The sequence below is a fragment of the Cynocephalus volans genome, chromosome 6 (genome assembly GCF_027409185.1).
Source record: "Cynocephalus volans isolate mCynVol1 chromosome 6, mCynVol1.pri, whole genome shotgun sequence".
Taxonomy (NCBI): Eukaryota; Metazoa; Chordata; class Mammalia; order Dermoptera; family Cynocephalidae; genus Cynocephalus; species Cynocephalus volans.
The window spans coordinates 24,921,975-24,949,927 of NC_084465.1; the positions used below are offsets into that span (position 1 = coordinate 24,921,975).

At 35.4% G+C, this 27,953-nt stretch overlaps 1 protein-coding gene across 22 annotated transcripts in view; it reads right to left on the reverse strand.

Moving 5' to 3' along the window:
- Positions 1-27,953, reverse strand: part of MKLN1 (muskelin 1) — a 335,447-nt gene that overhangs the window by 66,861 nt on the left and 240,633 nt on the right. For all 22 annotated transcript variants that reach the window (XM_063099596.1, XM_063099591.1, XM_063099577.1 and 19 more), the window contains 3 exons: positions 16,968-17,045; positions 14,211-14,276; positions 2,601-2,713 (listed from right to left, as the gene is read on the reverse strand). In XM_063099596.1, the coding sequence (XP_062955666.1) occupies positions 2,601-2,713; positions 14,211-14,276; positions 16,968-17,045 (257 nt within the window). The remainder of the gene's footprint in view (positions 1-2,600; positions 2,714-14,210; positions 14,277-16,967; positions 17,046-27,953) is intronic.

A 27,953-nucleotide genomic window follows, 5' to 3' on the forward strand; every position in this document is an offset into this window, starting at 1 on the left:
CAGCAACGCTCCCGCCGCGGGTTTGGATCCTATATAGGAATGGCCGGTGTGCTCACTGGCTGAGTACCGGTCACGAAAAAGACAAAAAAAAAAAAAAGAAAGAAAAAAAAGAAAGAAAGAAAGAAATCCTCTGTAAAGCATCCACCCCGAAGCAGCCATTCTCCTGAATTTTGTATTTATCATTCCCTTGCTTTTCTCAAGGATTAACTTTACACTTAACTTACCTCACCTATTTACTCACTAAAAAGTAAACATTTGTGTTATATACTTAAAACACATACATTCCAAAGAATATGACCCATGCCTTTAAGGAATTCAGAGTCTAGGTAGGGAAACAGGAATGTAAACCAATCATTATAGTAACCCATTCAAGTACTAAAAGGGGTTAAGTGAGAACACCAAAGGAAGCTTTTAACTCTGCCTTGGGAAGTCCAAAAAAGGCTTCACAGAGCAAGTGAAGTTTGAACTGAGTTTTAAAGAATAAACAGGTATTTACTAGGTAAATCCAAACGGAAAACGATGCTGCCAAAGAACACAGGTGAGAAAGTTGAATAATTTTAGCAACTATGAGTCTGGCTGGCACATAAAGTTAGGAGAAGAGGCTTGAAAAGCAGAGACCAAAACTTGATGAGAAATTTGGAGTCTTTAAGTAAAAGGAACTGAGGTAGCTAAATTGTTTTATTCTTGTAGTTGTTGTTAATATTCACAATTCCCTATATCTATGTCCTTTAATAGTGCCCACCACCATACACTGACTCTGGACTTGGTTACATGACTTCTTTTCTCTAATAAGACAAGAAGAAATTTCATGAATTGCTCATCTGTACTTCATCCCTCTTGGGTCCCTGCCTCTGCCATGAGAACAAGTCCCAGCTAGCCTACAAGAGAGTAAGCAACTAAGTAGAACACAACCAAGTAGTCCCAGCTGAAGCCATCCTAGACCAGCCAACAGACAGCTGACTCCCAGACAAATGAGCTCAGCCAAAACCAAAAGAATGACCCAGCCAACCTGTAGACTCATGAGCAAATAAATGCTTATCACTGTATGCCACTGAAGTTTTGTAGGTCCTTGTAATGTAATAGATAAAATGTAATAAGTAACTGAAACGGGGACTGCAGCTAACCACAGGGTTTAAGCAGAGGTGTCACATGGCCAAATATGTTTTTAAGGACTGTGTTGATGAGTGAAGAATGCACCTGGGGATCAACAAGAGATAAAAAAGTTTAAGAAACCATAAAGCTGGAATTAATGCCAAAAGGAATAGGAAAAAAAAGACACAAATGCTAGAACTGCTGGAACATAGGCACTAATTAGATACATTCAATGAAGAAGAGGGAGGATTTCAGGATGAATCCTAGACTTGTTAAGAATAATTCCAGGTGCAATCAACCTAGATTTAAAATAGCTTAAGAGAAATAAATTGCTACTATTTTTTTATTTGTCTTTATTTTTGTTTAGTATAGAAATAACCATTTCAGAAAACAGTACTTCAGTACTGAAAAGTGAAGGCCATTCTTACATACTTTTACCAGGGGTAAGAAAAAGAAATCAGAATTTCAAGATCTTTTTGAAAAAATTAAAACTATCCAAATGATTAATCCCTGGAACACAATGAGTAAGCAAAAAACCAGTTTCCTGGAATTAAAGACACAGCACCAGATCTTTTGAAATGGACTTCTAGACCAAAATCAGTGAGTTTTGAATTAGGTTTTTTTCTCTCCCTTTCATTTGTGACTTCTACTGTTTTGTTATAGTTTATTTTTCACTTCATAATCTGAAACATCTTAGATGGAGGGTGCAATAAAAAAATGTTCTATGAAGATTTGAAAAAAATAATAAATTAATATTTGCTTTATCCCAATGTATAATCATGTGCTTGTTTAATTCAAAGCTATAAACTCAAGCCACCTTATTCACTATGGAAATGCTTTATGTATATATGTATAGATAGAAACACACATGTGTATACAATTTTAATTAAAAATATATCATTTATGGGCTGGCCCGTGGCTCACTCGGGAGAGTGCGGTGCTGATAACACCAAGGCCACAGGTTCAGATCCTATATAGGGATGGCCGGTTAGCTCACTGGCTGAGCGTGGTGCTGACAACACCAAGCCAAGGGTTGAGATCCCCTTACCGGTCATCTTAAAAAAAAAAAAAAATCATTTATGAACACTGATATACAGTGAAACAGTGAGGTGCCAAATCAGTAAGATAGCAAGGGGCCAGAACATCAAAAGCACGTTTTTCCAGAGGAAATAAAAATAAGATGAATACTGAAAACAAGAATAGATGTAACAGGAACATGAGAAAAAAGAGAGTTATACAGTTACATTTCGGGGCTAAAGTAGTTTAAAAACTAAACAATACAAAAATACCCATTTCCATTTATCTTTTATAAAACAGATTTGCGTGCTAAGTAGTTGAAGAACTAGGTATAGAAGCTGGAATGCAGTAGTACTTAAACCAAACCTGTTTACCACAAATTATTTTGCTACCACTGCTGACAGACATTAAAAAATACAATCATACACAAAGAGAAGTGTACACCCATGCCCCTACTGTAATACAGATGTATGAGAAGTCTGAGAACTTGCCTCTTTCTCAGTGTCTCTAGAGATACATGTCCACTGGTTCTCCTTCACACTGTACGCCCAGAAGTCAGCGAGATCTTGTGTTCCATCCCAGCCACCAAACAAATAAACGGTCTCTATGAAAATCAGAAAAATATGTGTAAAAAAATACACGTAAAAACAAAATAAGCATAGGCACTCAGACCTAGCCTATTGTTTCTAAGATAATTTAAGAAGGTAAATCTAAATGAATTTAAAAATGAGATTCTTTAAATGATAACTTTCCAAAATACATGCTAAACTAGTATTTCCTAAACAAGAATATATGGAAAGGCTGCTGCAGAACCACTCTTTTGAGAGACATAAACCAGGAGGTATTCCTTAAGATTCTGATTTCATAGGTCTTCAGTGGGTAAAAAGGAGTCTGTATTTTTAAAGTGTCTCAGATGAATATGATGCGCAGCCAGTTTAGAAGTTTCTGTGTTAGGCCATGAAAAGTTTACATTTACCAGCTTAACAATGCAGCCACTTTTTATCCACTGAAGACCTATGAAATTTTCTCTTCAGACGGTAAAAAACAGAAACCCAAGAGGATTACAAAGCGTAAAAATATAACATCAGAACATCTAGCTGTTTCTGAAAAAACTTCACATTAAAGGTGGCTTTTCCCTATTGCAATATCAAAAACTATGTTTAAATTAGCTATAAGTTAAAGTTAAATATCTTAAGAATAAACTGATGTATAGCTTTGGTATTCCCATGAAAACTGGGGAAAATTTTTCCAAATATGTTGCGGTAGGTTTAATTCCTGAGACATTAACCTTTAAGTCATTCTAGGTATTCTTGAGAATTTTGTTTCTTCTGCCTCTGAAATGTTTACTTTATACTATGACAAAACCAATTTCTTGCTCAGTGAATAGTGAATCTTTACACATAACACTGTACATCATAAATCCTTCTTTATACAATGATAGTGCCTTTCCTTTCTTCAAATATTTTCTCCCTTTGTAAATGTCTATGTCTACTGGTTACACAAGCTCACCAATTATGTTTTTAAAAAGTCAAATTAAACACTACAGGAAATCTGTAAAGCCATCTACTCTAACTGACATGTCCCTAAGTCTATATGAGGGTACTCCAAAAAGTTCATGGAAAGATTTGTGTTATCTTAATCCTATTTTTTCCACAAACTTTTTGAAATGCCCTCATATATGTGGTGACTATCATCTAAGTTATTTCCCACCATAAAGGGTTACAATTCAAAGTTCACTTGGAAATACTGGAACACTGTTTAAGAAACCTCTTGCTATTCAGAGTTGGGCTGTCTTCTAACAGACTGTTGTCATAATTTCAAACTCTAAGTGAATTTTCTAAATAAAACATCCATTCTATCTCCCAGTAACCCAGGGAAATCAAAACAATGCCTCATTGCTCTCTGGATAGTCTACTGGAGCAAGACTGTGTGCTAGTGCTAACTGGGTGATCAAGTACAGGTCTTTTAACTTCCCAGGGTCTTAGTTTTTTCATTTACAAAATTCTCAGTGTTGTGGAGTTCTTCAGACATAAGTTACATGAAAACATTCTGAAGGCTCTCGAGAATGAAGAGCACTTTTATCTTTAAAACATGCACAAAAGTAAAAAATACTTTGTAATTTCTAAGTACCATACATGCAATAAAAACGATATTACTGTATATGATTCCATGATTAATTCGGTATGTAGAACACTTTTGGCACTGTACAAATGCAAAATAATGGCAATTATTTTAAACTACTAAAAAACTGTCATATCTCAGAACTGTACAACAATACATTACCATTAGTTAAGTAACATTCTGTTTTCCAAATGGCACACAGTAATGCCCAGACACTTCTAATTTTACAAGGAAAAAAAAATTAAAGAATTTTCATCTGGCTTAAAAATTATTTGCCAAGGCCTCACTATAAAGGCAATTAACCCTATTAAATTCTGAAGCTTGGAGAGGGAGAGTGTATACAACTAAAATAGCAATAGCAATTGACCTTTTGTTTTACAGTGTTTCTGGGCACCCTCTGGATAAGGTTACCCTGGTTCATTAACTTTAATAACCCTTCCTCTTGGGCTCTGGGTTCTCAATGTTCTTTCTGAAAAGCAGGTCTCTTTGTACGCATAAATTCTCACAGCAAAGAAAACCCACATTTCCACAACAGCCTCATTGATAGCTGAGCAAAATAAAATCTGGCACAGAGCAAGCATCTCAGTGGAATTAAGCCAAGATGTCATTCCTGTCCGTGAAAGCTTTGTGATCCCAGCTGAAGTTGAATAGTAAAATTAAATGAATTGGATGGAAACTGGACTTTTTGATGTACCTGAATGAAAATACATAACAAAAATTTTTAATTAAATTATCTAATCATTTAAGTCATTCAAAGATGAATTATTTTCTAGAAACAAACACCAGCAAAGTATTATTTAATGTATAAAGGATATCAAAGACCTTTAAAAATTACGGAAATAATTGGAGACAACCGTAGAGAGAACTAAAATAGAAAAGACAAAGGAGAAAGCATTAATATTTGCAGCAGGGTAGTAAATGGTTTAATGGAAGGCCATTCTCATGCTTATAGGTTCTATAACAATTCAAGTACATCCTGGGACAGTACAATCTTCCTCAAGCAGCAGCCCTTTCCCGATATTTTTTCTTAATGGAGCAAAGGCTATACTGGCTATTCACTTATCCCAGCATTTAGAGGAATGTTTGTTTAATATTTTTTGAATACTGATCTGAATTGGCCAAGCACTTTAGAAAATAAAAAGAAAGGAAACATAGCCCCTATCTACAAGGAGCTTACAGTCTAGTCAAGAATGTAAAACAGGCACATAAATCACCATAATGCAGAGATGACTACATGCCATAAGAAAGATAAAAAGCACCATGGGAGTTCAAAAGAGGGAAGAGAGGTACCTGGTTGAGGGGACTCAGGAGAGGTTTTGTGGTGACAGTGGTATTGGACCTATGCATCAGAAGGTGGCTTTGTGTTCTGGTAGGCAAAATGGGGGACAGAAAAGAGAACTTTTCAAACAGAGTAAAAAGAATAACAAAGGTACAAAAAAAGAAAAACACACCAACAGTGTTTTAAAAGACATGGACTCTAAAGTCAGGCAGATCTTGTCTACAATTCTGGCTCTATCACTACAGCTATGTGATCACTGCCAAGTTCTGGCTTCCTAAACTCTAAAATGTAATACAGTGCCTATGTCATAAAACTACTGTGAGAATTAAATTAGATAATACATGTAAAGTAGTTAAACTGTGTGATGAACAAATGCATTGTTTGATTTAAAAGAACACATAGGTGGTAAGTGGAGATGAGGTTAAAAAGAAAGGTAATGGCCTTATCATGGAAAGGGTGAAATGACAATATAAGGGCTTTTAACTTGACTCTACAGATAGCAGAGAAGCTACAGAATATCTTTAGCAGAAGAGTGACAAGGTAAGATCTGAAACTGCAGCACAAAGGACTGGCTGAAAAGGAAAACCAAGGGAATAAGAAGGATTGGAGGTAAAGTGGCCAATAATAATCTATATTCAAAATGTCAAACCAATCTCATTTGAAGATAATAAGTCAATCAATCACCAGCTAACCAATGTATAATTACTCAGGCCACAAAAACTAAAATTCAACCACATTCTTTGGTACAGAATATCTACCAACTTGGTACCAGTACCACATAAACCCGAGCTACTTAGTACCTATAGTACCAATCTACACATCTTATATACACTAAAAAATAATGTAGAAATGTTAAGATATGTAAAGATATCAGTGCCTTCACACCATCACACACAATGAAACAGCCTTTTTATCTGAAGGGCCCAACTGCAATATCTATCATTCTACGGTGATTCCTTAGGGGTAAATCAGACTGTGCTGATTCCATAATCCTCCACAAGATGGCGTACTATTTTCGTAATTAAATCAGTTTTTCCACTTTGAAACTACATATAAAGCATATATTATACACTGACATAACTTAGGCCCAAAACATAGATAAAATTTATGTGTCAAAAAGAAGAGGCAGCAGAAGGGTTAACAGGGTGGTGAAAGAAGTTAGCTCAATTCTTAGTTTAACTAGATACCAAGGGAAAAACAAAGGAAATTTTAAGAAAAGGATTTAAGAGACATACCATTATCTTTTAAGACAAAAATGAAACTTTGTAAGGATATTTAGACTAAGAGTTTAAATCCTTCCTTAATAAATTGACATGCAATTTTTGAAAAGAGGAATAAATTAGAAGGGGAAAGACATTTTAAATGCTCTTTACCCTTCCCTTCCTCAGGCCATTTCCTTGAACTATCATGACCCAGCAGATTATCAACCAATAATAAATCCCTCTCTTTTTAAATAGAGCTGTATTCTTACATAAAGCTATGATTACAAAACTATCTAGAGACTAACCTTTTGGGTGAATTCAACATATGTTTCTTTCCTTGCTAAAAGGTTGCATTTTACCCCTGAGATAATAGTACTTTGTATTCTTAATTATACAGTCTTCCCTTGGTCATCTGTGGGGGATTGGTTCCAGGATCCCCTGCATGCAGTACTTGAGTCCCTTATCTAAAACAGCATAGTATGTATATTTGCATGTAACATATGCACATCCTCCCGCATACTTTAAAGCATCTCCAGATTATTTATAATACCTAATACAACGTAAATGCTATGTAAATGGTTGTTACACTGTATCTTTTTATTTATATTATTTTTTATTGTAGTATTATTATTTTTTGTTTTCTTTCTGAATATTTTCAATCACCAATTGGTTGAATCCACAAATATGGTACCCACGGATACAGAGGGCCAACTGTATTTCAGAACTCCTTTCTGATAACTGTACGAAAGAAAAAGTGGCATGTTATATGTGCTTCAGAAATACAGCCATATGAATACATTTGTATTAACACACAAATTGACAACCAAAACCCATGTTTATTCACTTCCTTCAAAAGTTTAAGAAACATCAAGAAAAACCACATGTGGCACCACATGTAAAAAAATGAAAGCACTTACATATAATTGCTACAGAATAATTAAAGATTCAATTTCCACAGAAGAGCTCTTCCAAATGACAAGCAACTCCCCCTCAACGTCTTTTGTAGACACTGCGGTTTTGCCTGAGCCTTAGTACCTACTCTGATTGAAAGGGAGGGAAAGTTTTGTACAATACATTCTCAAAATTTAGTGAGAATTACACAATAAAGAATAGCCTAGTACAAGGGACATTTACATTTCTAACTGAACAAATTTCCATGCTGAAACAAAACAGACATGCCTTTTCTCTCTACTCACCTTACTTTACCCAGAGTTGAAACCCAACTCTCAGTTGAAGAACCTTAAGTGGAGCAGTACCAGGTACAGGGATCACAATCAATAAAACCAACATAGAAATCCAGTAGGAAAAAGTACTACATTCCTTCTAAACCATGGTAGGAATGACAGGATTCCCTTAGGATGGAAGAAAGCTTTAAATATTAAGTAAAATTTATGTCATCATGCACTTTAATGGTCACTCTATCCTTAGAGCTGGTAGCAATATGAAAGAAAAAAAAAAAAAGGAAAATAAAATTAGCTAGTATTAAATTTTTAATATTTAAGAACACAAGTTATATGAAACACTGGGAAGCAACAACTGCTTTGAAATACAAGCCACACATTAAATAAGGTGAAATTAACTTTATGAAGGTTTACTCTAGAGAAGGTATTCTTAATTTATGAGTTAAGAGTCTCTTTGATCATCTGAAGCCATGGATTCTCTTCCCAGAAAAACATACAAACAGACAAAATGTTGCATCTAATTTCAACAGATGAAGCTCTAGAAACCTTCAAAATGCATACTTAAAATAATGACTAAGCTTCTTTAGACTACATTTTACTACTTACTTATGCACCAACTTTGTTAAGATGGAACTTCCAGGTTCTTCCAGCTCTACTTAGGGAAAGTTATTCTTTAACTACTAAGCCTACCTGATCTTCATCAACGAAATTCTTTTTAAGGCCCGACACAGCTTAATATTTTTTTCTTAAAAATCGTAAAGGTATGTTTACAGTTCTCCTTCTTTTCTAAGACACTAATCGGTACTCCCATTTTTATCAATATAACTCATTCAAGACCAAATGAAAAGTCAGAGGAAGAGCCAAGATTCAATCCCAGGTATGTCAAATGCACACCCCCCTCAACCCCCACAAACTCAACACCTAACCACTATGTTTTGTTATATTAAGACTAGACTAGAAAAGGATCTTCCAAAGATTTATAATAAATATAATCTCTTTGAAGATGACTGACATCAACCTGATGGTATTAGTTGTAAGAGGACTATGGTATCTATGTTATGAAATAAATGCTTACAGTATATAAAAGCACCTCAGCAAATCATGCTATTAGTAGTCTTATAACAGAAACAGAAGGATTTTTAGAGAGAAAAATCCCAAGGATATACCTCCCACTACTTCTCTCACTTCATGTCCTACTACTTTTTTCCTCACACACCTTGGATCTAGCAACAAATAATGTGGGAAAAAGCCAAGAATGGTGGAAAGGTGTTAACAGTTTACTTTGTAATCTTATTATTTCTAATAGATCTGCAACATAACCAGCACCACTTTAGACAAGCCCAAGTACAAAATGGCACTGCCCACCTCCTCCCTTCCCCTTTCCTTTACGAGAAGCCTCCTGACTTAAACAGAAACCCCTTTTGCTTCCGCAAGGATGCAGTTCTCCACCCTGATCCACATTAGCATAATGACCCTCCTTGATGGTATCAGCCAGCCCTTGGCGCACTATATAAGCTCTACACCCCCCCCACCTGGGGCTGTTCCCTTTTCAGGGCAGCCCTGGGCTGCCTGCCACTTTGAGCACAGCCTAGCAGATTTTCTTCCTTTAATAAAGCTTGATCAGTACCTGGCATCTCGGCTCACTTTCTTTCAATTTCAACAGTGAATACCACCCATATGGAGTAAGGCATTTTATCTGAACTTTTATTTGATACGTGGTTCAGTGGTATTTAACACAGAATGTTAAAAATCAAGATAGGTACTGAACCCTTTTAAAAATTAAGGAATTTTCCCAGAAAACTACACAAAGACAAAAATTTTGCACACCATTTCAAGACTACTATGGGACCCCCTTAAAGCCCATTCATGAAGCCTCATGTAAGCACATGTGAAAATACCAAAACGATAGAGAATGATGACAGAAAAACCAACAGCAATGGTTAGCTGAAACAAAAGACTGGGAATTCCAAGGTGTGCGCTATGGTCTGAATGTCTGTCCCTTTCAAAGCTCATGTGGGAGCTTGATTTCCAATGTGGCAGTATTGAAAGGTAGGGCCTTAAGAGGTTGTTGGATTGTTGAGAACTATGCTCTCATATCGATTCATGCAGTAATGGGTTAACAGTTTAACGAGTTATCACAGGTTTGGACTGGTGGCTATATAATGAGAGCAAGTGAAAACGCAAAAGCACTCTCACCCAGCCCTCGCCATGTGATTGCCTGTGATTGCCTGTGTCACCAAGGGACTCTGTAAAGAGTTCCCACCAAGATGAAAGCCCTTACTCTGAATCCTGGCTTCCCAGCCTCTAAAACTGTAAGAAATAAATTTCATTTTCTTGTAAATTACCCATTTCAGGTATTTTACTATAAGCAACAGAAAACTAATACAATGTGAAAATGGTTCGACTTCTGAATAGTGTTTTTAGTTTTCTTTTGTTTTCTCTTGATCAAAGCAGATTCTTGGATTACCCACCCTCACAACCAAATACCTGTACCATAATTTCAAAACTTTTTCTATAACTTGAGTCCCGAGCCATCTTTCTTCGCATTTCTCCCTGCTTCCAGACACCTGAGTCCTCAAAAGCTGCCTTACTTCTGCCCTACCTCAATTTAGAACTCAAATCTAGTTGCTTCACCATTTCCTACACCCCCAAAATAAGAAAAAATCAACCCCCAAATTAAGTTTACTAGAGAAAACTTCTGAGATTTTGGTGAGGGAAAAGAGAGTAATGTTATAAACTGTGTCATTCTGCCACCCTGCTGACACTGCTACCATTTATCTCTTTCTGTTTCTTGTTCCCTTTCTCTGGTCTTAACAAGCCAACTCTTCTCCTTAACACTGCAAAAATAAGTTCCTTCTATAATCAGGTCTCCTCAGTATTTTACTTTGCACCCCAAAGACCTTCACAAGTAAATACAGTTCCCTTTGTAAATGGAATGCTGGTGAATAAAATTTTCTCCAACTTATAATACCTATTAATTGTAGAAATTTTTAGTAATACATTTTAAAGAAGAAAATTTAAAAGCATAGGTAATTACACCGCCCACAAATAACTGATATTAGTATTTTGGTATGGGTTCTTCTAGTTTTCCCCTGTATGGTCAACAATAAATTAAAATGGAATCATCACTTCTATCCCAATTTATCAAAAAGGGAATGAGGGGTCTCAGAGAGCACCTCCTTTGAAATGTATTTTTTAAAAAGCAAGAGGAGGAGGAATTCCGCACCAAAATTTTTACACACCATCTCTATTACTCATACCAATGATCACTTGAATCTGGTTAAATCCTTTCAATCTCAACATTCATGTAGAGTTAGCACTCTTTCCACATTAGAAGTGGCAATGGAAACATACTGAAAATCAATCCCATTTGGGTTATGGACAACTTTATATTAAGTGACCACCACCCATGATTATTTAGCTATCCAATACTTAACATTTTCAGTTCCTTTTGAAGGCTGTAAATCTAGTTCTGTCATCACCAACAGGCCTAAATAGTTTGACCCAAACATTCAGAAAGTTAAAAAAGAAAAGAAAAAGCACTTAGGTATAAAATGGCTCTCAGTAAAAATCCCTCTAGTAACAGAATAAGTCCCTTAATTTTCTATGGTAGAAATATTTGCTTAAAAATATACTTCCAAAGTACTTCTATAAACTGGTGTCAACACTGCAGTATGAATACAGGCCAATTTTTCTTTGTAGACCTTTGCTAACTTATAATAAATCCTCAGAAGCTATCAAAAAGAGATTACTCCTTTAAAGATCCCACTGCAGTAAAATCCCATAACTATAATAGTCATTCTCACTATGCTTTCTTATAATTATTGTTTCTAAAGTAAATTAAATAAATACAATACTCAAACAACTCTTCTTCCCACTGAAATATTTTTTAAAGGGAGTAACGGTAAGGACACTGACCACCAAGAGAATCTGCTGAAATCCTACCTCTAATGCATAAGACAAAGATATTAGAGAAAGGTATTTGGACCTTTATCACTCTACTGTAAGTATTTCACTTCAAGTATCTCTGACCTGAAAAGTTAGCTTTTAATCTTCAATGACTTTGCTCACACTAAGTTCTGACACGACATTTGCCTATCACTTGAACCTTTACATTTTCCATCTTCAAATTTCATAGATTATTTAAAAAGGGGGGACATTTTTTCTCCTTTCTCACAGATGTACTTTAATTTTCATATGTGGTCTATCTCCCATAATAACCAAGACAGTAAACACTATGAAAATTCCTTTTGCCCCCAGATAAGGTGAGCTTTAAATATTAAAGTAAACCACATTACTTTGGCATTTAAGTAAAGTGCATTTTGCTTAGAAAATTAAGCAACCTTTTCAAACAAACATTCCCCTTTAGTGTATTAATAGCAAATTTTTTAAGAGTTTAATAATATTTTCCTTATAGGATTGAGGGAGAAAAAGAAAGGCATTACGAATTCCACCTATGTTCAAAAGAAGGAAAAAGTTTGTTAGTACTAAGACTCTAATGACACTCTAGCTCTGGTAGACAACACTGCATGTGTGTTGCCATGGCGGAATTAAGCACATCTGGGTAATTCCATAGGAGATGACTCCTGGAAGCTTGTGCCTGGATTCCTCCACACTTCATCCCAAGTACTCCTTCCCTTTGCTAATTTTGCTTTGTATCTTTCTCACTGTAACAAATCAATCCATGAGTATGGGGAAAAAAAAAAAAAAAAGGGAAAAAGCTACGATAAACAACCTAAACACAAATTTTCATGTCTATTTTTATAAAGTATTTAACTTTTCTGGATCAAAAAACAATTTGTATATAAATCTGGCTCTTTAATAAATACACATATGTATATTAGACTCTTGGGCAAAAAAAAAAATTAAAAAAGACCCCGTGGCGCCCTCAGGAGAATGTGGCGCTGGGAACGCAGCAGCGCTCCCACCTGGGGTTCGGCTCCTATATAGGGATGGCTGGTGCGCTCACTGGCTGAGCGCAGTGCGGCCGGTCACAAAAAAAAAAAAAAAAAAAAAAAAATGTCGAAGACTCTATAGCTGATTCAAGCCTATTCCTGTAGGGCCAAAGGGAGTTTAGAAAAGAGAGACCAAGGGCCGAGCCCGTGGCGCACTTGGTAGAGCCCGTGGCGCACTTGGTAGAGTGCTGCGCTGGCAGCGCGGCGACGCTCCCGCCGCGGGTTCGGATCCTATATAGGACTGACCGGTGCACTCACTGGCTGAGTGCCGGTCACGACAAAAAAAAAAAAAAAAAAAAGAAAAGAGAGACCAAGATTAGGAAGGCAAATTCATACACCTTCAAATGAACCTTTCCAAGGAGATCCTAATACTACTCTCAAACCAGCCCAGAAGTTACTATACAAATTTAGCTGTTAATTTTAAAAGAAAAGTTTTAATTTTTTTTTGTTACTTATAAAAGCTTTATGAAAATACATTCATACCAAGAAGATATAGTATTCATATTGCAACAACTTTTGTTAGTAATTATTTTAAGGGTCTACAAAAGCAATCTTTTATTCCTAAGGCACTATGAGTCAGCATAACAAAATAATACTACTTATTACTCTTGGAAAAAGTAAAATATTACTTGGGTGGATACTGATATTCTATGCAGTAAAGTTTCCTAAAATCAAGTATTAAAATATAATTATCCTAGATTCTTGGTATTATTTGCTTTTCAATATGCTAATTTGAAACCTATTATAATTTTAGCATTAACCTCTAAATATAATGGTATTTAAATTGTCCTAGGCTGTAGACACCTAAGAAAAATTTTCACTACCAAGCTCTAGAATAAAATTTAAAAGTCATCAAAGAACAACTAAAACAAATTATTTATAAGCTTGTGAAGTGTTTAGCAATTAACGAACCTACCAACACTTAGCTACCTATTATATTATCACACTTTAAAAATATATCTAAATTCTCTTTTATTCCAATAATTCCCATATTACTGTATTAAAATATCAGTGCACTGAAAATCCAGAAATATTCCAGTTTTCCATGAAAATACAACACATATAAACTACACACACGTGGGCACACACACACACACACACACACACACACACACACATATTAAGGGCTGCACATTTCTCTTAGGTGATCTAATTTCACTTGTGCAGCAGAATCCCCTCTCACCTGCCACTGCCTGGTTTTAGTTATGCCTGTAACCAGGGCTTATTTTCTTTGCTACTTGGTTTTAGCCGATAACATTTGATCTTTGTAATGAATGGAAGAAAGTATACTCACGTTTACCTAATATTTTTAAATGTGTAATTTTCTAAAAAGATTCTGCTTTCCATTGTAAGTGTTATTTACCTGTCTGAACATCAATAACCATCTGATGGCCCCCTCTCATTCCTGGTCGGTTATCCTCTCCATCACCTGAAGTAGAAACAATATTTTCTTTTAAAGGAATAACAAAGAACAACTGCAAATCCAGAGTAACTTCATTCCTAAGTCCGTAAGAAGTAGTAAAAATAACCTTCTCTTACTCTTACAAAATATTAAGAATAAATAAAGGATTCATTGAACAGTATGATTTAAATCTATACTTATAATAATCTTGCTCTTTCCTCCAATTGCTTTCATACTTTTAATGCAATTGGAAGCTATTTTCAACCTATTTATGACCAATGACGTCAATCAGCAAAGAAAAAGAATATTCCACAAAAATATAGGACAAAAAATTCTAAACTGTTAGAGTGCCAATGTGAAGGTAGAAAACAATTACTAATTAGATCTCCTGTTTATATTCCAGGCATAGTTTATCAATATAATAAGCAGTTTTAAAATTCATAAAACTGCTAAAAAACTAAGATATTACAAAGTTTTAAATATTATTAATTTCCTTACTGTATTAATTTTGTGCCAATATTTCAGAAAGCAGTTCCCACATAATTTACCAACTATTTTGAGAACTGATTGAAAAAATATAAGATATAATTCATTTTAATTCTTATTTCAATCACAGAGCTTAATAGGCAGGTTTAAATATAATCAAACTTTAAATTTCTGAAGTAGAAAACTATTATTCAACTTATTTTGCACCAAATCTTATACAAATAAAGATATAATTTCATTCTAATCGTTCAAAAGGTTACAGGATTCTAATGTTTTCTTCAATATAAATCAGTCTAAGGTTTTCTTCGTAACTATCCCATTAACTGAAATGTATTACTTTGGCTAATAAGTTTCCTTGTATTGGCTTTATCCTGTGTAAAATTGAGAACACCCAACTTTTTACTAATTTCACAGGACTACTGAAATATCAGTTCTTATATACAGAAAATAAAACGCGAAACTGGGGCTGGCCAGTTGGTTACAGCGCAGCCTTGTAACACCAAGGTCATGGGTTCAGATCCCTGTTCTGGCCAGAAGCAAGGGGGAAAAAAAAAAAAAAAGTAAGTAATATGCAAAACTGAAACTTTTTTATTATTGCTGTATTCAATGGCTAATTCAGAAGTTGCCTGAAGATTCTTTCTCCTTTCTGATAGTTGGGTAGCCGTTTAGACTTTGCAGCTTACTATCATTGAAGGTTTGCCCTTTGTAGTGGATTGAATAATGTCCCCCAAAACTCCCTGAAGCTTGAATTGTGTCCCCCAAGTTTTAAACTTAGCCCCCACTGTGACTGTTAAGAGGGTGGGAAATCCTATTATGGTAATTGAAATGTAGGGCCTTGAAGAGGTGATTAGATCATAGGACCATGCTGTAGTAAATGGATTAAAAATGGTGGTCAGGGGCGTGGTTCCAAGGGTTTTAAGAGAAGAGAGAAGAGAATGTCTCTCTCTCTCTCCTTTCTCTGCTTCCACCATCTTGCAATGTGAGACCACTGGGTCACTGTCGCCACCACCGGATGGACTTTGGACTTCCCACCCTCAGAAACTGTAAGCAATAAATTTCGTTTTCTTTATAAATCACCCAGTTTCACGTATTCTGTTATAAGCAACCCAAACCGACTAATACACCCTTCCTTCTTTCCTCCCCCATCAGTCAGTATTGCCACTTTCAAGAACATGTTAAGAAAATACTAAAATAAATTCATTTTCAGTATGTTTATATTTTCTATTCTTAATCCATTAGTTTGTAAACATACAATTACAGTCTGTTTGCTACACTATGTGTGTCTTTGAAGAAAATTACCTCATATCTGACTGATAAAATAGGAGAATGATGTTTGTATAACGCAGAAATAATGGAGGCTCAGAAGCAATTTTCCCCTGCATATTAATGTTTAAGATTATCAGGAGAAAGCTTTCTTACAATTAAAGAGAAGGCCTTGGCAATATACACAGTCCATAAGGGAAAAAGCTGAACATCCACAGAACTGCCTTCCTTTAATTCGAATAGTTGCATTAACGAATTGCTATATTTTCTACTACGTCAACTATTTGGCAAAGCAATGAGCACAAATGAAGAAATGACAGAAACTTCCCCCTATATGAAAATAAAGGATTAATAAGGAAGACTACACTCTGGATTGGATTTTAAGTTTTGATGAAAACAGTCTTTAATAGAAGCAAATGCCCTCTAGGATCTACATCTCAAAGAGGAAGCATGAACTCCAGGGTTTAAGGCTCTAAACTCACTATGACATTCAGTATACATGTGTTTAAAGATTTAACTGTACTAGTATTCATTTTTATTAGAATTATTTTAGTAGTTTTTATTAATACCTGATTATAAAATTCCATAGATTTAGAATGGCCTCCCTGCTTTCTATTTTTCTCATAGGCCCTGTTAGGTTTAGCGAGCAATTTTGTAGAACTTAAGGTTTTCCAGGAACACGTGTATGGCATTACAACACAGCCTACAATTTTATAGTGTCTCTATGAAAGTAATTTATGATGATACTCTGTAAAAACTGCCCAACCTTCTGTTAAGGCAGTAAAACAAAAAAGTTAAAAAGAAAATTATAATGTAATAAACTAATTCTACCACTTAGTCAAGGGACCTATGTCTTGTTTTAAACACCTGCTTTTTATTAACAGAGTCCTGTGACACTTGAGCTATCCTGGGAAAACTAAAGACTAAGACGTTAAAGAAAAAGCACCACAACCCAAAGGTATGACTTACCTTTGGTGCTTTTGGGAATAATTTGACTCCATCGTGGCTTATACTCTTGTTGACTGATATACTGATTGAACAAGCCATCTGCAAATATCAAAGAATGAAAAAGAATTACACCTTAAACAGTTTACACTTTTTATTATAGCAAAAAAGAAAAAAAAAATTAAAATGTACAAGCCTACATTAAGAGAAATTACTAGTATGTCACTAATACAAGTCATTTTCATATCTTTTATTACCCCCGAAATGTCTCTTCTTCACAGCTCACTAGACATCCACATTTCTACAAGTAGTGCTTTGTACACTGACATTGACTTGTTTTAACAAGTATAATGAAAGAGAGCCAAATACGAATGTCCAGAGGCATTTACAATCAGGCTTGCCTAGGAGATTACTTCCAAAATTCAAAATATTAAGTACTTCAAACTTAAAATATTAGAAATTATCATGATCTTACTTTAGGTAAGACAAAACTGTCTCCTGAATAGTTAATAGCATAGCATTAGATATGCTCAGTATATAATAAATGGTTAGAATTTTTAAAAAGGCTTCGAAAGGCTTTCTTAGCCACATGGTTGATACTTCCTTTGAGTCATCTTGATATTACTAAGTCCCTCACATTAAAATTAACTGCTCACACTTTCAAAAAAGCATATTCCTAATACATAATGACACCCTGACAAGTCACATCATTTTGCACAGTTGTCAGTTAAACATTTAAAAAATTATTTTGGGAACTTTTTATTTGCTCCTGTCTCTTTCTAATAAATTCCTTTTGTCTCCAGTATAAATGTTATACAATTTTCTTTGATATCTCTTACTCTTTATTTTTTTGTAGAAAACATTAGAAAACCTCAAAAAAATTATTTAGATATATCATAATCAAATCTGGAAGTAACTTTCAAGAAAGACCTTATCAAAGAAAAAAAGAATTAACTTTTGTTAAGCACCTATAGAATGCAAGACACCACATAGGTTAACTCATCTACTCTTTGAAATAAACCTATGATAGTCATTATAAATAATGGCAATGATTAGAAAATAAAGGTTCACAGAAGTTAAGTAACATACCCAAGGACTCTAAACAAAAAAGTATAAAGCCCAGTTCCAAAGTCCATATAGTTTTTATCTCTTCATAGACTGCAAATACAGACTGGAAAGTACAAATACACACATATCACAAAGTAGTTTCTTAAATTACAATCTAAGATAAAACACTGTAATAACAAGGCAAATTTTACCTATTCAAAACACAAGAAAAAGAGCAAGACTTTGAGAAACAAAACTCACCATACCAGATCATTCTACTTCAATGTTAAACAAATCTTATATTGTATAATAGAAGAAAACTCAAAAGTTAAAATATATTACTCATGATTTAAAGGAAAAAATGTAATCCCTCTCTTAAATGAAGACCTACTGGCTACTGTGGCTGAAGGTTACTTTTTATGTTTCATTTCTCCTCTGGAACACTGGTTTGCCACTATTCCAGATTGCTTACCAGAAGCATTCCTGTCAGTGGGAAGTTGTTCCATATAAGCAACGGCTAGTTTGAAAAGTTGGCTGTTCTACCAAAACAAAATGAAACAAAACAAAAACAAACAAACAATATACAAACCAAACCAAACCACCTCTTCTTTTGGAGAAACCATGACTTAAAATAAGACATAAGAGCTAGAAATTCACAAATTCCAGTCCTCTCACACCCCTCTACATACACACAATCCCCAACTGTCCAACTCTCTTATTAACCTCTTGACACTCTTTCATTTTATACTATTAAATTTCACCTCTCCAAATGAAAAATATTGTTTAAGGGCTTATAAAAAATTATGTTTCATTTTGCAGAGAAAGATGATAAATTAAAGATTATTCTCATTTAATCTCTGTTACTGCCTCTTGCCAGGGAAACTGGGTTGTCAATAAATAGTCCAAATCAGATCTGGAGAAGGCTAGAAGTAATAGCCTAGCTATTCTCAATGAAATAACATGTTTAAGAATCTTCTTTTATAACTTAAAAAATAATAATAATAACACAAATGTTTATTAAAGGTTTGGTAAATAGTAACTTCTGTTTCAAACCGTTGAGACATGCTAAAGAAACTTTATTTTTTAATAGAACAAGTTTAATTTTTAGAAATCAGACAGCCATAAACTAGAAATCCCTTGAAGAAATCAATAAAAACACTAAAAACATAAAAGCCGGGTAAAGATTTTTCTTTAAAAAAATACATTACTTTCAGTACCTTTGTTTTGATGCTTAAAAAACTTTCTAAACCTTTCAAAATCTAAAAACAAATGAAAAGTTGACACCTCTGCACTCCAAATAATCTCACCATGTTCCCTATATTTCTAATTATTGAAAAGTGTTGCTAAAGCTTTTTGTTACTTCTTACCTGTCGATATTTTACATGACTTGGCAAAAAAAAAAAAAAAAAAAAACTTGCACTCAATTGAAACAATAATGACATTCTCAGCTAGAAAAATATGACAATTCCTATTACATTGTTTTGTAAGTCTCAGAAGCAAATTTAAAAATGAGAAATTTAAGGATGCCTATGAACCTTCTGAGTTCAAAAAAATCACTTCTGTATTTTAAGAAGAAGTCAGGCAGTTGCTAATATTTCTGTTAAGTCTATTTTTGACAAAAATCTAAAGCAGGATATCAGAAGAGTTTGATGGAAGTAAAACGATCCAAAAAAAATTAAAACATCAGTCAGAAGAAAACACACTAAGAACTAGTTGCTAACAATTTTAAAACTATTTAACTGAAGTCTTCAGATTCTAAATAAATACATTTCATACAATCCTCACTAGGCACAAGATGTTTTTTTCTACAATAGTGGAGACTCTCTTAAAAAGTACATAATTTAAGGCTGGCTGGTCTGTCAGTTGGTTAGAGAGCAACCTTGTAACACCAAGGTCAAGGGTTTGCTTCCCCATACTGGACAGCCACAAAAAAAATCCCACAACAATTAAAAAAAAAAAAAAAAAAAACCAACAATAACATCAGAAAACATAATTTAAAAATGATACTCAAGAAGTTTTTAGCAAAAGGAAAAAAAAAAGTCAAACCTCATCCAGGATCAAAAAAATCCAAACCAAAATAACAAAGATTACAGTAATACTGCCTATACCCACACTTCTATCAAATCTGATTTATCACCAAAACACATGACATTCAAAGAAAATAATTTAAAATGAACTTATAGGTAAATAACTTGTAGAGCACAAAATCCTTTTGGAACATTCAGGAATAATAATGTTTGGATCAAAATCGATTTTTAAAAAATTATTCATTTCATCAGTTTGTTCAAATTCTGAAAAGAGAAATATGTGAATCATACCAGTTTATAATAAATAATCAATACTGAAAAACTTAACTAGAAATATTTACTAAGTCGGTAAAGCACAGTGGTAAAGAGTATGGACTTTGGTGCCAGACTATCTGAGTTCAAATCTTAGCTCTATCATTTACTAGTTATGCTGTCTTAGACAAATTACTTAATCACTCTTATTTAGTAAAAAGAGATAAAACACTTACCCTAGAAGGTAGGTATGAGAATTAAACAAATTCATAAAAAAGGCTTAGGAGAATAGATGGCACACTGTGAAACCCACAAATATATGTTAGCTGTGATGATGATAATGCTGCAGTGTTTGGAACTGTACTTGGAAGAAAACTAAGAATTTTTTTATGTACAAAATGAGAAATGTGGCACTAGGGCAAACAGGAGTTAAGAGAAAGAGGGACAAAAATGTGTGAGGGAATAATAAAAGAAGCTATCTTAAAAGAGCTGGTCTTAAAGAATGAATTGGAAGTGAATAATAATGAAAAGGGAAATATTCAGGGAAAGGAATATGGGATAACAAAAGCACAAAGGCATGAATGAGCAGGAATTATAGAAAAAAGCCATGTTTCAGGAAGCAGTCTGGCAATCGGGTAGGGGGAAAAAAAGAGAGATTTTGTATTCTGAGCATTTCTAAGAAGAAACACAATCCTAAGGGAAAAGAAATATCATAAGGAAAGATCTTGCTATCCTGGAACACAGCCCTTGCTCCTGACTCACAAGAAGGTCCTTAAAATAGTTAGGAAAAACCTACCTCATTCAAAGATTAATAATAATCAAAAAGAACCAACTCAGGATTTACACTAAGATATAAAAAGGAAAAGGAAGAAATGAATTTTTAGAAAGTGGCAAACGAATCTGTCTCAACAACAACAAAAAATACATGAAAATGGCCAAATACGTTTCCATGAATACAAAAAATTAAGGAAGCAACACTCTTTATAAAACACAAGCACAGATTAGTGACACAAATAGTTGGTAAGTAGAGGTATAAATAGTTGGAAAAGATGTGCTAAGACAACAAAGGAAACAAAATATGAATTGTCAGAGTTCAGGGAAAAAAGGAACAAAAGATGAAAACACCAGAGAAATGAAGGCCAAAGCATAAGAAGGAGAAAAGACTAATAACAACATAGTAATGGAAGTGGGATAAAGAATTTACGGAAGCTTGAAAAATTAAACAGAAATGTGCAGTTAAGGATAAATGAGAAAACAAAAGAAATAAAAAATAGAAAAAAACAACATATATTTAATTGAAAGGAAACCAAAATACACAGTAGTTAACAGGGCTCCCACACTGGAGTTCCGCAGTGTACTTCAGAGAGCCTGTTAATATAACTAAAAAATAATCTAAAACAAAGATAGAATATTTAAACAGCAAGAGGAAAAAAGAGAGATTATATTCAAATTAACAATAGTTGAAAGTGACAGCACACTTCTCAACAGCAACAATGAAAGCCAGTTAACAGTGGAATGATATTCAAAATGTATTCAAAGAAAATAATTGCTAACCTATAATTCAATATCCGGTAAAAATACCCTTCTAGAAAAGAGACAAAATTTTCAGGCAAGCAAAAACTGAGTAGACCTGCATTAAAAGAAATTTTAAAGGCAGAGGAAATGCAGTCCTAGCCATAAGATCAAAGATGTAAACGGTGATGAAAAGCAAAAATATCAGTATTCAAATAAAAGTAATAAGTATTGACTTCATAAAATAAGAATATTAATATTTTACAGGGTCTTCGAGTCCACTAAGTCCTTGCATGGGAAGAGAGAAAAGGCACTGATTAATTTTGTTAAGTTAACCAAATATACTTGCTGTAGTTTCTAGACTAATCATAAGTAAAATATAAACAGTATGATACTGCCAACAGAAAGAAACAAATGAAAAGACTTAAAATTTTTTTTAAAAAAAGGCAAGAGCAACCAAAGAGAAATAAAGAACAGACGCAACAAAGTGTATAAAGTAAAATGAAGGGTAAAACCCATATATTTATCAGTATTTCAATCATGTAAGTGGAATTTTAAATGTTCAAAAGAAGGCTGCCAGTTTGGCTTTCTTTAAAAATCCCACTAAATTTACAAAAGATACTTCTTTAAAAAAAGGATACAGAAAGGTTGAAAATAAAAAATGGAAAAAGATATGCCATGCAAATGCCAGATGAAAGTGAATGTCTTAATATAAGACAATACATACCTTGAGGTAAAATATTACTAGACATAAAAAACTTTATTTTTCATAAAAAATTTAATTCAAAATAGAAGAATTTTAAAAGTTTGCAGCTAAGAACATGGCATCAAAATATATAAAGCAAAAATTGATAGAACCATAAGAAGAGACATACTATTCCATAATCACAGCGTAAAATGTTAACACAGTTTTCTTAGTAATTGAGAGAATCAGACGGAAAATTACTGATGTAGTAGATATGTACATGATTAGCAAATGTCACCAACTGAACATAACATAGAACACTGCCCCCCAAAACTAAGAATTCACATTTTGTTCAGTTATACATAATATGTTTATAAAATTGGACTATAAAGCAAGTCTTACTAAATCTCAATGGACTGGAATCATACATGTACCCTGACTACTATGCAATTACACTAGAAATGAGTAACAAAGAAAATAAGCAGAAAATTTTTATTTGAAAATTAAAAATTACATTTCTCTTTAACTATGGCTCACAAAAGAGCCATTTCATAACATAGTAAAAATACCAAACTGGAAAAAAAATGAAAATACTTCACAACACAACTAAAAAATAAGTACAGGGAATTTTACATCCTTAAATGTGTATATAAGAAAATTTCAGTGTGAAATTTAATGAGCTAAAGCATTCATCTTAAGAAATTATAAAAAGACAGCAGATTAATACCAAAGAAAGAAAGAAGATAACAGGAAACACAGAACATAAGTCAAGGACACAAAAAATAACAGAAAGGATCAACAGAACAAAAATTGGTTCTCTTAAAATACGAGTGGATTTGATAAACTTCTGGTGGGAGTAATGGGGGAAAAAAAGAATTGATAAATACAAGGAACAAAAAAGGAGACATTCCAAGAAATTTTGTAAATATTAGCAGATAGGGGATATTATTTATACCTTAATGAACATAAGTTTGAAATTTTAGATAAAACAAACAATTCCTAGAAAAATATAACTTAGTAAGAGAATAAAAAGTATAAGGCCAATCTTATTAATGAAAATAGCCAGAAGAATGCTAACAAAACATTAATCAATCTAAATCCAAGATACAACAAAAGAAATTATAACAAAGCTAAATATATCTGAGAAATGCAAAGTTTGATTAACATTAGAAAATCAATCACTGTAATTTCATACATTAATAGATTAAAGTAGGAAAAAATCATCATGAAAGGTAGAGAAAAAGTGAAAAAATTCAATGTTCATTTGTAACATGAACTCTTAGCAATCTAGAAACCTGACACAGTGACCACCGAAAACTCCAAAACAAAAATCATATTTAATAATGAAATGTTGAAAGCATTTCTTCTGAAATCATAAACTGCACAAGTAAATCCACTATCACCATGTCCCTCAACCGTATATTAACATTCTGGCCAAAAGATTGAACACAGGGGAAAAAAGCCATAAGAGTTGGAAAGAAGGAAAAATGAGTCATTATGCCTAAGTATTTTTAACTGAATGAAAATGAAAACACAGCATAGAAAATTTGTGAGATAAGGAGAAAAAATTTTAACCAAATGCCTGCATTAGAAAAAAAAGAATCTCAAATCAGTGGCCTCAGTTTTCATGTTAAGAAACTAGAAAAAGAAGAACAAATTAAAACCAAATTAAATAGAAGGAAGGAAATAATAAAGGGAAGAAATCAATGAAACAAGGAAAAAAAGAAAGAAAGGAATAAAAGGAAAAGAAAAACCTAACAGCTGTTTCCTTAAAATATAATCGATAAACCTCTAGCCACACTACTAGGGAGAAAAAAGAGAGAAGACACAAATTACTAATATCAAGAATAGGACATGATATAAAGATATTAAAAGGAAAATAAGTAAATATGAACAACTTTACCCAATAAATTAACCAGTTTAGTTGAAATGAGAATATTCCTCAAAAGATGTAAACCACCAATGTTCACTAAAGAAGAAATAGAAAAAAAAATAGAGCTATATCGATTAACAATACCAAGTTTGTCGTTAAAAAACTCAACAAAAAGGTAACTCCAGGCCCAGATGCTTTCACTGGTAAATTCTACCAAGATACTACTCATTTTACATAAACACTTTCAGAAAATTGAAGAGGGAATAATTCCCACCTCATTCTATCAGGACAGAACTAACCAAACACCAAAAAAAAAACATGAATATTCTAAGAAAATTGCAGATCAATACCTGAAGTATTCAAATATAAGCAAATACTCCAAAAAAATTTGGCAAATCAAATCCAAAAATATCTAGAAAGAATAAGACACCATTACCAAGCAGAGTTTATAAAAGGAATGCAAAGTTGGATTAAAAAATTAAAAATTAAGGAGATTCTTCAAGATGGCGGTGGCTGCGGCGGTTGGCGTGGAGTAGCTGAGGTGGAAAAGGCGGCCACTGGGCCTTAGGCAGCCGGGAAACTTGTGGACCTTCCTCTTGCCGTCTCTTAAGGGAGGACCGCTGCTGGTGGTCGGTCGTGGGGGCTGACCGCCCCTTTGCCCTTGGCAGGAGAGGCTGCCTCGTTTACAGGCAACAGCTTTGAAATATTGAGCAGGAAAAGAACTGTTTCTTAGCTGCAAAAGCGAGTCTCTGAACAGGGAACACGGCGCCAGGGCTGCTGTTGATTCAGCCAGGATCCCAGAGGCCGGGGCCACGCTGAAGGCGGCCAGCTGCCCTATTCAGGATTCGAGGTTTCAGGCTGGCATAAAAGAAGATTCCTGGGAGCGCCCAAGCTGCGCCATGGGACCGACTGAACAGCCCAAGGTGGCAGCGGCCGAGAACGAGGACGGCGACAAAGCAGAGGCAGAGAGGGAGCTGCCCGACCCGGCACAGCACTGTGAGTGACTCCCGATCCGGCCCGGCTCGGGGGGCAGACGCCCACCCGGCTTCTGCCTACGTCTCTGGGCCACTCACCGCCCCTGGGGCTGCCTCCATTTTCTCAGGTAGTGGCAGCTCCGGGCCGGCTCAGCCAAGCCTGTCTTCCTCGCCTGGCTTGGCTCCTCACTGAGCCTTCCCACTTGCTTGCCCGGGCGCGGGGCTTCCAGGGGCCTGTGGGCCGGCCTCCCCTCCCACTCCCTCCACAGTTCTCTGGCGGGGCTGATGGCGAACGTCAGGAGGGCAAGGAAGTACGGGCTGGGCCAACTGTCACTCCACCACACCCTGGGCTCTGGGCCCCGGTAAACTTCCTGTTACCGGGAGGCAGATACCATCTCTGTGGCCACCAGTTCGGAAAAACGCCTAACCGATTTCAGGTTAGGAATAGTGTGGTTGGAGAGTTCCCAAGTCCGCTTGAACCTGCCGGAGAGCTGACTGCGGGCGGGCACCGGACTCGGTCCGCGCGGCGGGGGGATACAAGGGTGAACCGTGTGCTGCGGGCTCCTCCCCCCGGGGAGCTCACGCTCTGGTGTGGGAGATAAGACAAGTACACAAATAACCGCGATACCAGGAGGAAGGTGATAAGTCCCGAGAAAGATCTACACAGTGCTACAAAGGCACCCAGAGCGACAGGTCATCTGCGCATAGCAGAAACCTGGTAGACTTCCTGGGCGAGGCGGTGCCGAGCAGGGTCTTGAAGGCCCAGCTGATAGACGAGGGTTGCAGAAGACACGTCGCAGCCCAGCCCATTGCGCACAGAGCGGGGAGACGTCCGGCTAGGGAGGCGGAGACTCGACAGAAACCACACACCCTGAAGGGTCGCCACTGCACAATCCAACAGCCCGGGCCAGAGTGCAAGGAACAGGGAGAAATGCTGCATGGGAAGTGAAGTTCAGCAGAGACCACACACCTTGCGGTACCGCCCCGTGATCCAGCAGCCCAGCAGAGTCCAAGCTGACCAGAGAGGTGGCTCCCCAAGAGGCCCAAGACCCGAGGCAACCATACACACAAGGCACTAGAGGCCAACTGAGCAGTCATGGAGGTAGCCATACCAAATTGGCAACCACAGCAACATCTGAGTTAGTCAATAGTCTCAAACCGGTGGACTGTGAAACCCCCTGCCACAATGAATAAATATCAAAAATGAGATACTAGAAATACAAAAAAACAAGAAAGTACACCACCATAAGTTAATAAATCTCAAACTCTAAATCCTATAGAACAAGAAACCCTTGAAATGACTGACAAGGAATTTCGAGTGATAATTCTAAGGAAACTGAATGAGATACAAGAAAACTCAGCTAGACATCATGATGAAACAAGGAAAAGTATACAGGACCTGAAAGAGGAAATGTACAAGGAAATCAATGTCCTGAAAAAAAATGTAGCAGAACTTGCTGAACTGAAGAAATTATTCAGCGAAATAAAAAACACAACGGACAGTTTAACCAGCAGGCTTGTCAAAGTTGAAGAGAGAACCTCTGAACTTGAAGATGGGCTGTTTGAAATAACACAAGCAGACAAAAAAAAAGAAAAAAAACCCAAGGACATTAAAGAAAATCTGAGAGAGATATCAGACAACCTCAAGCGCTCAAATATCCAAGTCATGAGTATTCCAGAAGGGGAAGAAAACGGAGATTGCATTGAAAACATATTCAAAAAAATAGTGACAGAAAACCTCCCAGGTATAGGAAAAATCACAGATCGTCAGATCCAGGAAGCTCAACGATGTCCAAACGTATTCAACCCAAAAAGGCCTTCTCCAAGACATGTCATAGTCAAATTGGCAAAACTCAGAGACAAAGAGAGAATCTTAAAAGCTGCAAGAGAGAAGCGTCAAATCACCTATAAGGGAGCCCCAATCAGGTTAACATCAGACTTTTCATCACAAACCCTTAAACCTAGAAAGGAATGGGATGATATATTCAAAATACTAAAAGACAAAGATTGCCAGCCAAGAATACTCTACCCTGCAAGGCTATCCTTCCGAAATGAAGGGCAAATAGTATATTTCTCAGACAAACAAAAACTGCGGGAGTTCACTACCACAGGACCACCCTTACAAGAAATCCTCAAGGGAGTACTGGGTTTGGTTCCTGAAAAATAGCTACCACTGCCATAAAAACCTAAGAAAAATTAAAACCCACTAGTATAATAAAAATGGCATTCATGAAGAGAAAACAAGCAAACAAAAACGCTATCTACAACCTAAGGAACCAACAAACACAGAAACCAAACAGTAAATCAGAAAGCAAGGAGCAAAAGACACCTAAGACAACCAAACAACCAATAAAATGCTAGGAATAAATCAACACCTTTCAATAACAACTCTTAATGGAAAAGGCTTAAATTCCCCAATCAAAAGACACGGACTGGCTGACTGGATCAAAAAGGAGGACCCAACTATATGCTGCCTACAAGAGAACCACCTCACCCATAAAGATTCACATAGACTAAGAGTGAAAGGATGGAAAAAGATTTACCGTGCAAACAGAAAAGAAAAACGAGCTGGAGTAGCTATTCTTATATCTGACAAAATAGACTTTAAACTAAAAACAATAAAAAGAGACAATGAGGGAC